This window comes from Nerophis ophidion, linkage group LG18 (assembly GCF_033978795.1).
Source record: "Nerophis ophidion isolate RoL-2023_Sa linkage group LG18, RoL_Noph_v1.0, whole genome shotgun sequence".
NCBI lineage: Eukaryota > Metazoa > Chordata > Actinopteri > Syngnathiformes > Syngnathidae > Nerophis > Nerophis ophidion.
In genome coordinates this window covers 46,250,132-46,264,151 of record NC_084628.1, presented here as the reverse complement: position 1 = coordinate 46,264,151, position 14,020 = coordinate 46,250,132, and the positions used below count along the sequence as shown (strand labels likewise).

General features: G+C 41.8%; 1 protein-coding gene across 1 annotated transcript in view; it reads left to right on the top strand.

Moving 5' to 3' along the window:
- Positions 1-14,020, top strand: part of si:ch211-286b4.4 (zonadhesin) — a 185,733-nt gene that overhangs the window by 70,752 nt on the left and 100,961 nt on the right. The window contains exons 22-28 of the mRNA XM_061878358.1: positions 1,109-1,212; positions 1,302-1,481; positions 1,544-1,768; positions 4,496-4,675; positions 5,618-5,809; positions 11,277-11,426; positions 11,714-11,817. Of these exons, the coding sequence (XP_061734342.1) occupies positions 1,109-1,212; positions 1,302-1,481; positions 1,544-1,768; positions 4,496-4,675; positions 5,618-5,809; positions 11,277-11,426; positions 11,714-11,817 (1,135 nt within the window). The remainder of the gene's footprint in view (positions 1-1,108; positions 1,213-1,301; positions 1,482-1,543; positions 1,769-4,495; positions 4,676-5,617; positions 5,810-11,276; positions 11,427-11,713; positions 11,818-14,020) is intronic.

The window sequence follows — 14,020 nt, the reverse complement described above, 5'->3', positions numbered from 1 at the left end:
GTAAATGTGTCTAATTAGATCTGAAACGCTACCACTGCCGCTGCCCGGAGCTGTCGCTTTTTTTTTTTTGCCTCACTCTAACTTTCCTCATCCACGAATCGTTCATCCTCGCTCAAATTAATGGGGAAATTGTCGCTTTCTCGGTCCGAATAGCACTTGCTGCCGGAGGCTATGATTATAAACAATGTGTGTGTCACACCTATGGATCATGTTTTGTCATGTTATGTTTTGATTTTGGACATTCAGTCACGTTTTGCACTTCCTGGTTTTGTTTGTTTCCATGCCAACGCATTAGATCCCACCTTGTCACGCCCCTGCCCTCAGTCCTGCACCTGTTCCTGATTATCACAGCCAGTATTTAAGTAATTTTCTTTCTGTTCATCATTCTGGGATCTTCACACTCGTACACACGCTACCCATGCTGCACCTTCTTCACGCCCTCGTTTATCTGCCTCATGCCTTGCTACGCTGTTCATTTTGATCCACGTAAGTTTTGTATTTATGCCACAGTGCACTCTTTTGTTTCATGTCTTGAGTCTTGCCATCGTACTGTTTAAGTTTATAGTTAAATTGTCTTTCATGCCATTGAGCAAGTGTTTTTGTTTTCCCTGTTTTGTGTATATTATATAATAAACAACTATGTACTCACGTCCACGCCTCGCTCGTGTTGATCCTCATCTGCATCGAAGAAACAATCCATGTCCAAGCCGAGTTGTGACGGTGAGGATGTGAGGCGCTCCACAACCCGTGACGTCACGCGCACATCGTCTGCTACTTCCGGTAAAGGCAAGACTTTTTAATTAGCGACCAAAAGTTGCGAACTTTATCGTCGATGTTCTCTACTAAATCCTTTCAGCAAAAATACGGCAATATCACGAAATGATCAAGTACGACACATAGAATGGACCTGCTATCCCCATTTAAATAAGAACATCTCATTTCAGTAGGCCTTTAAATAGCTACCATCTATCTCTATAAAGTTGTTTTTGTAAACTTCTACAGTACTTTTGAACCGCTGCACACAAAACAGTGAACATTTTGGCTACAAACCATGAGAGGGGCTATGAATATTTGTACACATTTTGTGTAATTCAACCTCTTTTGACAGTGAGCGAACCGGACTGGTGGATGAATCTCAGTGTCGTCGTTGCAGCCCAGGCTTCTACTGCTCAGAGACAGGCCTGTCAGCAGTCTCCGGGCCATGCCTTGCGGGTAAATTGTTCATTAGTAGCACTGGTGACAGGCAATGTCACATACACTTTAAAAGCACAAAACGTTGGATAAACACTGTTTTGCCCCAGGCTTCTACTGTCTGGAAGGATCTCAAAGAGCTGCACCAATATCAAGTTTAGCCGGAGGAGTATGTCCGGCCGGCCATTACTGTGTGCAGGGCAGCAGTGTTCCCGTACCCTGCCCAGCTGGCTCCTTCCGGAACGATACGGGAGGAAAGGGCAAAGATGACTGCAAGCCTTGCCTTCCTGGTAATCGCATCAGTTTTAAAAGTACTGCAAATGTCACTCTTTCTGAAGTGCGTTTTCTGCAGGCTTCTACCAGGATGTATCCGGTCAGACGGAGTGTATTCGATGCCCTGCCGGCTTTTACTGCGAGACCCACAGATGGAGCTCCACCAGGGGGAGCTTTTCAGGGCTCTCCAGCCCGCTGCCCTGCCCGGCCGGCTTCTTCTGTCCCAGGGAGAGTCCAGCAGACGGTCGTCCGGTTCCTTGCCCCAAAGGCACATACGGCCCCAGTCAGGGTCTTACCTCCGAAGGTCAGATTTGACTTTACCCGACTATTAGACAACATTTTTTTACCTTACAAAAAAATCTGAAAAGTACGATTCCAGGCCGTGCTAAATGTTTCAAAGCTTTTCTTCCTGTCACTCCACATATACAGTTGCCATCAAAAGTTTACATACACTCGTGAAGGACATAATGTCATGACTGTAATGAGTTCCCAATAATTTCTACAACTCTGTGTAACACACACACACACACACTATCTCTGAGAACCCTGCACCAGACGGTATCTAGCGGCACGGTGGTTGAAAAACACTGGTCTATAGCAGGGGTGTCAAACTCAAATACAAAGTGGGCCAAAATGTAAAACTGAACAAAGCCGCGGGCCAAGGTTGAACAAATGAACTTTTTAATTGGGACCCAAACAAGTTTTGCATTGAATATTAAACAAGCAAGGCTTATTTAACTTTATAGTGACATGCAAAATTGAGTTTCAAATAATAATTAAAAAATATCAATGGTATATCAAATAAAATTTAAATACGAATGTAATGCCTCTTTTCTATTTGCAGCCTTCTGAGGTAAATATCAACATATATTGTAGCGTCCTGAAAGAGTTAGTGCTGCAAGGGGGTTCTGGGTATTTCTTCTATGTTTATGTTAAGTTACAGTGCAGATGTTCTCCCAAAATGTGTTTGTCATTCTTGTTTGGTGTGAGTTCACAGTGTGGCGCATATTTGTAACAGTGTGGGGCGGCATAGCTCGGTTGGTAGAGTGGCCGTGCCAGCAACTTCAAGGTTGCAGGTTCGATTCCCGTTTGTGCCATCCTAGTTACTGCCGTTGTGTCCTTGGGCAAGACACTTTACCCACCTGCTCCCAGTGCCACCCACACTGGTTTAAATGTAACTTAGATATTGGGTTTCACTTTGAGTCACTAGAGAAAAAGCGCTATATAAATATAATTCACTTCACTTCACTTAAAGCTGTTTATATATGGCATGGGTGTCAAACTCTGGCCCGTGGGCCAAATTCGGTCCGCCGTGTAATTTAATTTGGCCCTTGAGGCAATATCAAATTAACATTACAGCTGGCCCGCCGTTATTACACAGCAGCGGTGCCGCTGTGACACCGCAATTTCTCACACTTGCCAATCCTCCCGAAGTTCAGTGCCCCTCCCGAAAATCTCCCGGGGCAAGAGTTCTGCCGATTTCCACCCGGACAACAGTATTGAGGGCGTGCCTTTAGCATTCTCTACAACCTGTCGTCACGTCCGCATTTCCTCCATACAAACAGCGTGTAGGCCCACTCGCATAATATATGTGGCTATTACACGCACATAAGTGAATGCAACCCATACTTGGTCAACAGCCATACAGGTCACACTGAGGGTGGCCATATATAAACAGCTTTAACACTGTTACAAATATGCGCCACACTGTGAACTCACACCAAACAAGAATGACAAACACATTTCGAGAGAACATCTGCACTGTAACATAACATAACAAATACCCAGAATCCCTTGCAGCACTAACTCTTTCGGGACGCTACAATATATGTTGATATTTACCTCAGAAGGCTGCAAATAGAAAAGAGGCATTAAATTTGTATTTAAATTTTATTTGATATGCCATTGATATTTTTTAATTATTATTATTATGACTTGAAACTCAATTTTGCATGTCACTATGAAGTTAATAAGAATAATTATAATAATAATAATAATGGATTAGATTTATATCGCGCTTTTCTATTGTTAGATTCTCAAAGCGCTCACAGAGAAGTGGGAACCCATCATTCATTCACACCTGGTGGTGGTAAGCTACATCTGTAGCCACAGCTGCCCTGGGAAGCGTGGCTGCCAGTTTGTGCCTACGGCCCCTCCGACCACCACCAATCATTCATTCATCATTCATTCACCGGTGTGAGCGGCACCGGGCGCAAGGGTGAAGTGTCCTGCCCAAGGACACAACGGCATCGCTTTTTTTGGATGTCAAAAGGTGGGAAGTGAACCTGCAACCCTCAAGTTTCTGGCACGGCCGCTCTACCCACTACGCCATGCCGCCCCTAAGTTACTTTATATAAGCCATGCTTGTTTAATGTTCAATGCAAAACTTGTTTGGGTCCCTATTAAAAGGTTCATTTGTTCAACCTTGGCCCGCGGCTTTGTTCAGTTTTACATTCTGGCCCACTCTGTATTTGAGTTTGACACCCCTGATATACGGCCACCCTCAGTGTGACCTGTATGGCTGTTGACCAAGTATGCCTTGCATTCACTTATGTGTGTGTAATAGCCACATATATTATGCGAGTGGGCCTGCACGCTGTTAGTATGGAGGAAATGCGGACGTGACGACAGGTTGTAGAGAATGTTAAAGGCAGTGCCTTTAAGGGACGTTCTCAATATTGTTGTCCGGGTGGAAATCGGCAGAATGCTTGCCCCGGGAGATTTTCGGGAGGGGCACTGAACTTCGGGAGGATTGGCAAGTGTGAGAAATTGCGGGGTCACAGCGGCACCGCTGCTGTGTAATAACGGCGGCCCAGCTGTAATGTTAATTTGATATTGCCTCAAGGGCCAAATTAAATTACACGGCGGGCCGAATTTGGCCCACAGGCCAGAGTTTGACACCCATGGTCTATAGGATGCTAGGTATTTGTGCTTGTGAGTTAAAGGGTCAGTGTTGATGGATGTGAGCTGGCAGGTAGCGTGTTTACTCTTAGGACCGCCGTTAAAGCTGCCAGTCTCTTTGTGTTTACAGGTGAGTGCTCAGTGTGCCCCGCAGGTCACTTCTGTGGCTCTGAAGGTTTAGTTGAGCCCTCCGGAAGGTGCAGCGCTGGATACCTTTGCCTGGCGGCGGCCTCGGTTCCCAACCCCACTGACAACAGCAGCGGGTCTCTCTGCCCTCCGGGGATATTCTGCCAACGGGGGCTTAAAGCAGGTACTTACCGTATTTCCTTGCATTGCCGCCGGGGCGCTAATTAATATAAAACCTCTTCTCACTCCGGCGCTTACCAAAGGCATGCGGTAAATTTAGGCCTGCGGTCATAAATCTGAGTGTGATGTAAGGATACCATCATGAAAACCACATTTAATAAAACAACTTTATTATGGTCTTACCTTTACTTATAAATGAAGTCCATGCGCAGCTCCTTCTGATCAAAAGCATCAATAATTGGTTTATAGAAGTCTTCCTTATCTTTCTTCAGTTTTAAAAGTCTGTCTTGACGGAGATCTTTCTTTATTACTTCCTGCTTCGATTGAAAGTCCAGTTTAGAATTTTTTTTTTTTTTTTTTAGATATGTAATCCTCCATGTTAAAAGTGCAAGCGAGAGGAAAAAATAAACGATCGCTGCTCACCCTTGCTGCTTGTTGTCACTTCTTCTGCAGCCGAGTAGTCGCAAGAAGGATCACTAGCGCCCTCTACCACCAGGAGGCGGGAGTCATTTAATGACTCATATTTGACACACGCAGCTACGGTATATTAATAAAACATAGCTGCTTAGTGTTCTTTTTAGCATATTCAATAGCTTGGACCTTAAATCCTACTGAATAGCTCTTAAACTTCTTCCCTTTATGCGATTTCAAGTGATTGAAATCAGCCTCCTCCATTTTGAAAATGATGACAGGTGAAATGTCACTCGTGACGTGACGAGTTTGACCCGGTGGAAATTCTAGGCATATGCTAATTATTTGGCGAAACGAATTAGACCCGGTGGAAATTCTAGACATGCGCTAATAAAAATAATATTTTGCAAAACGAGTTTGACCCGGCAGGCGCATACTATATACCCGGCGGCAATTCTAGGAAATACTTTAAATTGTTTTTTTTTGGCATCACTTGTTTAAATGACTACCTCCAAATGTCTCAATGGTTGTCCAGGTGACTGTCGGGCAGGGTTTTATTGTGGCTGGGGTTCGAGCAGAGTAGATCAGACCGTGTGTCCAGCTGGTTTCTTCTGCCCTGATGGAACACCGACACCCATTCCCTGTCCTGCTGGAACATTTATCTCCAGTGCAGGGAGCTCACACCTGAGCGACTGCACAGAGTGCACGGCAGGATACTTCTGTCCAGGTGAGGACTTACAACACATCTTATGGGGGAAAACTCATGATCCAATTATTGCCTCCAGTCAATTAAACACCAAGACACGAGATCATTGGTTCCATAGTTGCAGTGTCGTACAATACATGCTATAAAGACAGCTCTGCCTGCTTTACTTTCCACTTTTTCATGCATTACAAACATTATTAAAGAACCCTTGGTGTGCAGATGTCTCACATTTCACTAAGAAGTTCTCTTAATGTATTTTTGCTGCCAAAAATGAATCTGGCTGTCATTTCCAAAACTATCAATGATGTGTCAGGTATGAAATGTTCTTTTGTATTCGCTTCCTGTCGAATGCTCTTATTTCTGTTAACTTCCTGCCTGGCTACGCCACTTGCTTGGCAACCTGAGCACACCTATTTGTGGTTGCCAATCAGGCTTCATTATAAACCAGTCTGCCTATTACTTATTGTTCTTCTTCTTCTTCTTGTTCTTGTTCTTGTTCTTGTTCTTCTTCTTGTTGTTCTTGTTGTTGTTCTTCTTGTTGTTCTTGTTCTTCTTCTTCTTGATGTTGTTCCTGTTCTTGTTGTTGTTGTTGTTTTTCTTCTTCTTCTTCTTGTTTTTCTTGTTGTTTTTATTCTTTTTGTTGATCTTGTTTTGTTCTTGTTGTTATTCTTGTTGTTCTTCTTCTTGTTATTCTTCTTGTTCTTCTTTTATTGTTCTTGTTTTTGTTCTTCTTGTTGTTCTTCTTCTTCTTCTTCTTGTTTTGGTTCTTCTTTTTCTTCTTGTTCTTCTTGTTGTTGTTGTTGTTCTTGTTGTTGTTTTTCTTCTTCTTCTTCTTGTTCTTCTTCTTATTCTTCTTTCTCTTGTTCTTGTTGTTGTTTTTCTTCTTGTTCTTGTTCTTGTTCTTCTTCTTCTTGTTCTTCTTCTTCTTCTTCTTCTTCTTCTTCTTCCTCTTGTTGTTGTTGTTCTTCTTCTTCTTCTTGTTTTTCTTCTCGTTGTTTTTCTTCTTGTTGTTGTTCTTGTTGTTCTCCTTGTTCTTGTTCTTCTTCTTCTTTTTTTGTTCTTGTTTTTGTTCTTCTTGTTCCTGTTCTTTTTCTTCTTCATTTTCTTCTTGTTCTTGTTGTATAGGGTGGTATAGCTCGGTTGGTAGAGTGGCCGTGCCAGCAACTTGAGGGTTGCAGGTTCGATTCCCGCTTACGCCATCCTAGTCACTGCCGTTGTGTCCTTGAGCAAGACACTTTACCCACCTGCTCCCAGTGCCACCCACACTGCTTTAAATGTAACTTAGATATTGGGTGTCACTATGTAAAGCGCTTTGAGTCACTAGAGAAACGCGCTATATAAATATGATTCACTTCACTTCACTTATTTGTCTTCTTCTTCTCCTTGTTCTTCTTTTTGTTCTTGATCTTCTTCATCCAGCTTAATGGTGCATTACCGCCACCTTCTGCTCTGGAGTCTGGAATAAGACGGTAGTTCACAATCTAAATCCCCATTTCACAAAAACTTGAAACAAACAAAACCTTAATTAGAATATCTACCCACACTCACTTGTTCTATTTTAACCCACCTCTTCCTAACCCCCAATATCCTTTAAATCCTAAAATATAAACCTATTCTCTTCAAAAACTACAGGAGAGTCCTTACCTGTTTCCTATCCCTCATGTTTAACACTCCAGCCATTAATTAATGCATTCCTATATGTGTTAGTTTGCTCCTGAACACCCCTCTCTGTCTCTCATACTTACTACAACTAATTAGCACATGTTCTACAGACTTCTCCTGGCATCCCTCACACAGTCCTGTTTGATGTTTGCCAATTATTTTCATGGTTTTATTCCTTGGAGCGTATGTAAAAATCCGGCCAGAAATGGGACTGGAATCACGGTAAAAATTCCTCTCCCTGACTGAGGTCGCCAGATCCGCAGCCAAATCCAACTGGATCGACTGAACTAGTCCGCGGAACTTCAAACTTCCACTGCCTCTTACGAGGGGTTGAGGTGCTGGGACTATAATAGCTGAATAGAGAAGCGTTTTGTCGATAACAAATGTCTAACCAACACATTTTACCCATAAATTAGGCTCTTTTCAGGACGAAGTATGTCATGCCTACAACAAATGGCAATTGTATTGTTATTGTCAGTACTATCCATCCATCCATCATCTTCCGCTTTTCCAAGGTCGGGTCGCGGGGGCAACAGCCTAAGCAGGGAAACCCAGACTTCCCTCTCCCCAGCCACTTCGTCCAGCTCTTCCCGGGGGATCCCGAGGCGTTCCCAGGCCAGCCGGGAGACATAGTCTTCCCAACGTGTCCTGGGTCTTCCCCGTGGCCTCCTACCGGTTGGACGTGCCCTAAACACCTCCCTAGGGAGGCGTTCGGGTGGCATCCTGACCAGATGCCCGAACCACCTCATCTGGCTCCTCTCCATGTGGAGGAGCAGCGGCTTTACTTTGAGTTCCTCCCGGATGGCAGAGCTTCTCACCCTATCTCTAAGGGAGAGACCTGGAAACTCATTTGGGCCGCTTGTACCCGTGATCTTATCCTTTCGGTCATGACCCAAAGCTCATGACCATAGGTGAGGATGGGAACGTAGATCGACCGGTAAATTGAGAGCTTTGGCTTCCGGCTCAGCTCCTTCTTCACCACAACGGATCGGTACAACGTCCGCATTACTGAAGACGCCGCACCGATCCGCCTGTCGATCTCACGATCCACTCTTCCCCCACTCGTGCACAAGACTCCTAGGTACTTGAACTCCTCCACTTGGGGCAGGGGTCTCCTCCCCAACCCGGAGATGGCATTCCACCCTTTTCCGGGCGAGAACCATGGACTCGGACTTGGAGGTGCTGATTCTCATTCCGGTCGCTTCACACTCGGCTAAGAACCGATCCAGCGAGAGCTGAAGATCCCGGTCAGATGAAGCCATCAGGACCACATCATCTGCAAAAAGCAGAGACCTAATCCTGCGGTTACCAAACCGGAACCCCTCAACGCCTTGACTGCGCCTAGAAATTCTGTCCATAAAAGTTAGAAAACAAAGACTAAAACAAGCTAAAACCAACGTTAGCAATGATTATACTGGTGTAAATAAGTAGAGCAGGGGTGACCAAGGCGGTGCCCGTAAGGACCAGATGAGTCGCCCGCTGGCCTGTTCTAAAAATAGCTCAAATAGCAGCACTTACCAGTGAGCTGCCTCATTTTTTCAAATTGTATTTATTTACTAGCAAGCTGGTCTCGCTTTACTCGACATTTTTAATTCCAAGAGATACAAAACTCAAATAGAATGTGAAAATCCAAGAACATATTTTAAAGACTTGGTCCTCACTTGTTTAAATACATTCATTTATTTTTTTTACTTTGCTTTGGAAAAACATTTTTAGAGAAAAAATCCAACCTAAAAAATGATTTTATGAGTTTTAAACATATACCTTTTTACCTTTTAAATTCCTGCCTCTTCTTTCCTGACAATTTAAATCAATGTTAAAGTAATTTTTTTTGTTATTGTAAAGAATAAGAAATACATTTTAATTTAATTCTTTATTTTTTCGACGAAGAATATTTTTGAAATATTTCTTCAAACCTGTTATGATTCAAATTAAAAAAAATATATATTCTGACAAATCTAGAAAATCTGTAGAATCAAATTTAAATCTTATTTCAAAGTCTTGAATTAAAAAAAATGTTCTGGAAAATCTCGAAGAAATAATGATTTGTCTTTGTTAGAAATATAGCTTGGTCCAATTTGTTATATATTCTAACAAAGTGCAGATTGGATTTTAACCTATTTAAAACATGTCATCAAAATTCTAAAATTAATCTTAATCAGGAAAAATTACTAATGATGTTCCAAAAATTGTTTTTTTAATTTTTTCAAAAAGATTCGAAGTAGCTAGTTTTTCTCTTCATTTTTTCCCGTTTCATTTTGAATTTTAAAGAGTCGAAATTGAAGATAAACTGTTTTTCAAAATTTAATTTTCATTTTTTTCGTGTTTTCTCCTCTTAAACTGTTCAATTAAGTGTTTTTTTCATCATTTATTCTCTACAAAAAACCTACCGTAAAAGGAAAAAAAATGTACGACGGAATGATAGACAGAAATACCCATTTTTTTTTATATGTATAGATTTATTTATTAAAGGTAAATTGAGCAAATTGGCTGTTTCTGGCAATGAATTTAAGTGTGTATCAAACTGGTAGCCCTTCGCATTAATCAGTACCCATACTGTAATGCACCCCCATACCATCACAGATGCTGGCTTTTCAACTTTGCGTCGATAACAGTCTGGATGGTTCACTTCCCCTTTGGTCCGGATGACACAATGTCGAATATTTCCAAAAACAATTTTAAATGTGGACTTGTCAGACCACAGAACACTTTTCAACTATCTCGGGCCCAGAGAAGCCGGCGGCTTTTCTGGATGTTGTTGATGAATTGGCTTTTGCTTTGCATAGTAGAGCTTTAACTTGCATTTACAGATGTAGCGACCAACTGTATTTAGTGACAGTGGTTTTCTGAAGTGTGCTAGAGCCCATGTGGTGATATCCTTTCGACATTGATGTCAGTTTTTGATACAGTGGAGTGATTTCTCCAGATTCTTTGAACCTTTTGATGATATTATGGACCTTAGATGTTGAAATCCCTAAATTTCCTGCAATTGCACTTTGAGAAACGTTGTTCTTAAACTGTTTGACTATTTGCTCACGCAGTTGTGGACAAAGGGGTGTACCTCGCCCCATCCTTTCTTGTGAAAGACTGAGCATTTTTTGGGAAGCTGTTTTTATACCCAATCATGGCACCCACCTGTTCCCAATGAGCCTGCACACCTGTGGGATGTTCCAAATAAGTGTTTGATGAGCATTCCTCAACTTTATCAGTATTTATTGCCACTTTTCCCAACTTCTTGTCATGTGTTGCTGGCATCAAATTCTAAAGTTAATGATAATTTGCAAAAAAAAAAAAAATCTATTAATTTGAACATCAAATATGTTGTCTTTGCAGCATATTCAACTGAATATGGGTGTAAAAGGTTTTGCAAATCATTGTATTCTGTTTATATTTAAGTCTAGAATTCCACTTTCAAAGCTTCAACAATTAGTGTTCTCAGTTCCCAAACATTTATTGAGTGTTGTTAAAAGAAAAAGTGATTTAACACAGTGGTGAACATGCCCTTTCCCAACTACTTTGGCATGTGTTGCAGCCATGAAATTCCAAGTTTAATTATTAGTTGCAAAAAAAAAAATCTTTATTAGTTTGAACATCAAATATGTTGTCTTTGTAGTGCATTCAACTGAATATGGCTTGAAATTGATTTGCAAATCATTGTATTCTGTTTATATTTACATCTAACACAATTTCCCAACTCATATGGAAACGGGGTTTGTAGAAACAAATCAAGTTGAAATACACAATGGGTCTCCTCCTTCCTCTTTGTGGGTTAGGTACTGGAAGTAAAAACCTGGCATGTAACATCGTCTATGATTTGTTGTTTCAGTTGAAGGTACCGTGCAGCCCACATTGTGTCCCGCTGGATACTACTGCCCCCCAGGAATGACACAAGGACTAAGCTTCCCCTGCCCAGCTGGTACTGTGCAGAACCAGCTCGGGTCCTCCAGTCCTGATGCTTGTCTCCCCTGCCCTGCTGGTATTTGCTCAGTTGTTTTGTAAGCGTCTTAGCAGCAAATCCTCCCGAGAACCTGTGTCTTGTTATCCAAGACACAAATGCCCACTGCAGAAGATGCTGGTTCTCAAGAAGATAACACAGTATTTTTATTATTATTGCGGTTCTACAAAAACCCTGCATCTCGCTGAGAGATGTTTCTAGTAATAACCTGGACGAGATACGACTCTTATTAAATATTATTCATTCAGGGCGTCTAAATTTGTGACCAATTGAAGTGTTTTTTTTCTGTTTTAAATTCGACTCTGCAGGAATGTTTTGCTCCCAGCCTGGGTTGGCACAACCATCAGGACCATGTGAGGCTGGATATTTCTGTCCCGCTGGACGGACAGGCTCGAACTCGTCCGAGGATCAGGTGTTGTGATTGAAAACAGTGGATGATTATTACTGATATTTGCAACCCATTTCATTTACATGTATCCTCAGGAAAACACACACAAAAAAAAACATATATAATCTCCAACCTCGCAGTGAGGACCTCTTTCAATTTCCGTGTCATTGCCTTTCCTCCAATCATTCTGTCAGATGAAATGTCAGCTATGTTGACAACACTTAAAAAATGACAGCCTTCCAGGACTTTCAAAGTCCTTTGACAATATTTCATGTTTTTCCATTTGCACTGACTCATTTTCCAATCTAATTATGTCCACAGGGCTGATCAGAAATGCCATATCTGCGCTCCTCATCTTAGTCACTATATATATATATATATATATATATATATATATATATATATATATATATATATATATATATATATATATATATATATATATATATATATATATACAGTGGGGCAAAAAAGTATTTAGTCAGCCAGCGATTGTGCAAGTTCTCCCACTTCAAATGATGACAGAGGTCTGTAATTTTCATCATAGGTACACTTCAACTGTGAGAGACAGAATGTGAAAAGAAAATCCAGGAATTCACGATGTAGGATTTTTTAAGAATTTATGGTGGAAAATAAGTATTTGGTCAACCATTCAAAGCTCTCACTGATGGAAGGAGGTTTTGGCTCCAAATCTCACGATACATGGCCCCATTCATTCTTTCCTTAACACGGATCAATCGTCCTGTCCCCTTAGCAGAAAAACAGCCCCAAAGCATGATGTTTCCACCCCCGTGCTTCACAGTAGGTATGGTGTTCTTGGGATGCAACTCAGTATTCTTCTTCCTCCAAACACGACGGGTTGAGTTTATACCAAAAAGTTCTATTTTGGTTTCATCTGACCACATGACATTCTCACAATCCGCTGCTGTATCATCCATGTATCCATTTTGGTATAAACTCAACTCCTCGTGTTTGGAGGAAGAAGAATACTGAGTTGCATCCCAAGAACACCATACCTACTGTGAAGCATGGGGGTGGAAACATCATGCTTTGGGGCTGTTTTTCTGCTAAGGGGACAGGACGACTGATCCGTGTTAAGGAAAGAATGAATGGGGCCATGTATCGTGAGATTTCGAGTCAAAACCTCCTTCCATCAGGGAGAGCTTTGAATGGTTGACCAAATACTTATTTTCCACCATAATTTACAAATAAATTCTTTAAAATTCCTACAATGTGAATTCCTGGATTTTTTTTTCACATTCTGTCTCTCACAGTTGAAGTGTACCTATGATGAAAATTACAGACCTCTGTCATCATTTTAAGTGGGAGAACTTGCACAATCGCTGGCTGACTAAATACTTTTTGCCCCACTATATATATATATATATATATATATATATATATATATATATATATATTGCCAAAAGTATTTCGCCACCCATCCAAATGAGTAGAATCCGGTGTTTTAATCCCTTGACCCGGCCACAGGTGTATATAAAATCAAGCACTTAGGCATGGAGACTGTTTCTACAAACATTTGTGAAAGAATGGGCCGCTCTCAGTAATTTCCAGCGTGGAACTGTGAAAGAATGCCACCTGTGCAACAAATCCAGTCGTGAAATGTCCTCCCTCCTAAATATCCCAAAGTCAACTGTCTGCTTTTGTATAAGAAAATAGAAGAGTTTGGGAACAACAGCAACTCAGCCACCAAGTGGTAGGCCACGTAAACTGACAGAGAGGGGTCAGTGGATGCTGAAGCACATAGTGCAAATACTTTCTGCACAGTCAGTTGCTACAGAGCTCCCAGTTTCTTGTGACCTTCCAGTTAGCCCACGTACAGTACGCAGAGAGCTTCTTGGAATGGGTTTCCATGCCCGAGCAGCTGCATCTAAGCCACACATCACCAAGTCCAATGCAAAGCGTGGGATGTAGTGGTGTAAAGCACGTCGCCACTGCACTTTAGAGCAGTGGAGACGCCTTCTCAGGACTGATGAATCATATTTTTCCATCCGGCAATCTGATGGATAAGTCTGATTTTGGAAGTTGCCAGGAGAACGCTACATTTCAGACTGCATTGTGCCGAATGTGGAATTTGGTGGAGGAAGAGTTATGGTGTGGGGTTGTTTTTCAGGAGTTGGGCTGGACCCCTTAGTTGCACTGAAAGGAAGTTTGAATGCTCCAGGATAATAAAACATTTTGGACAATTCCATGCTCCCAACCTTGTGGG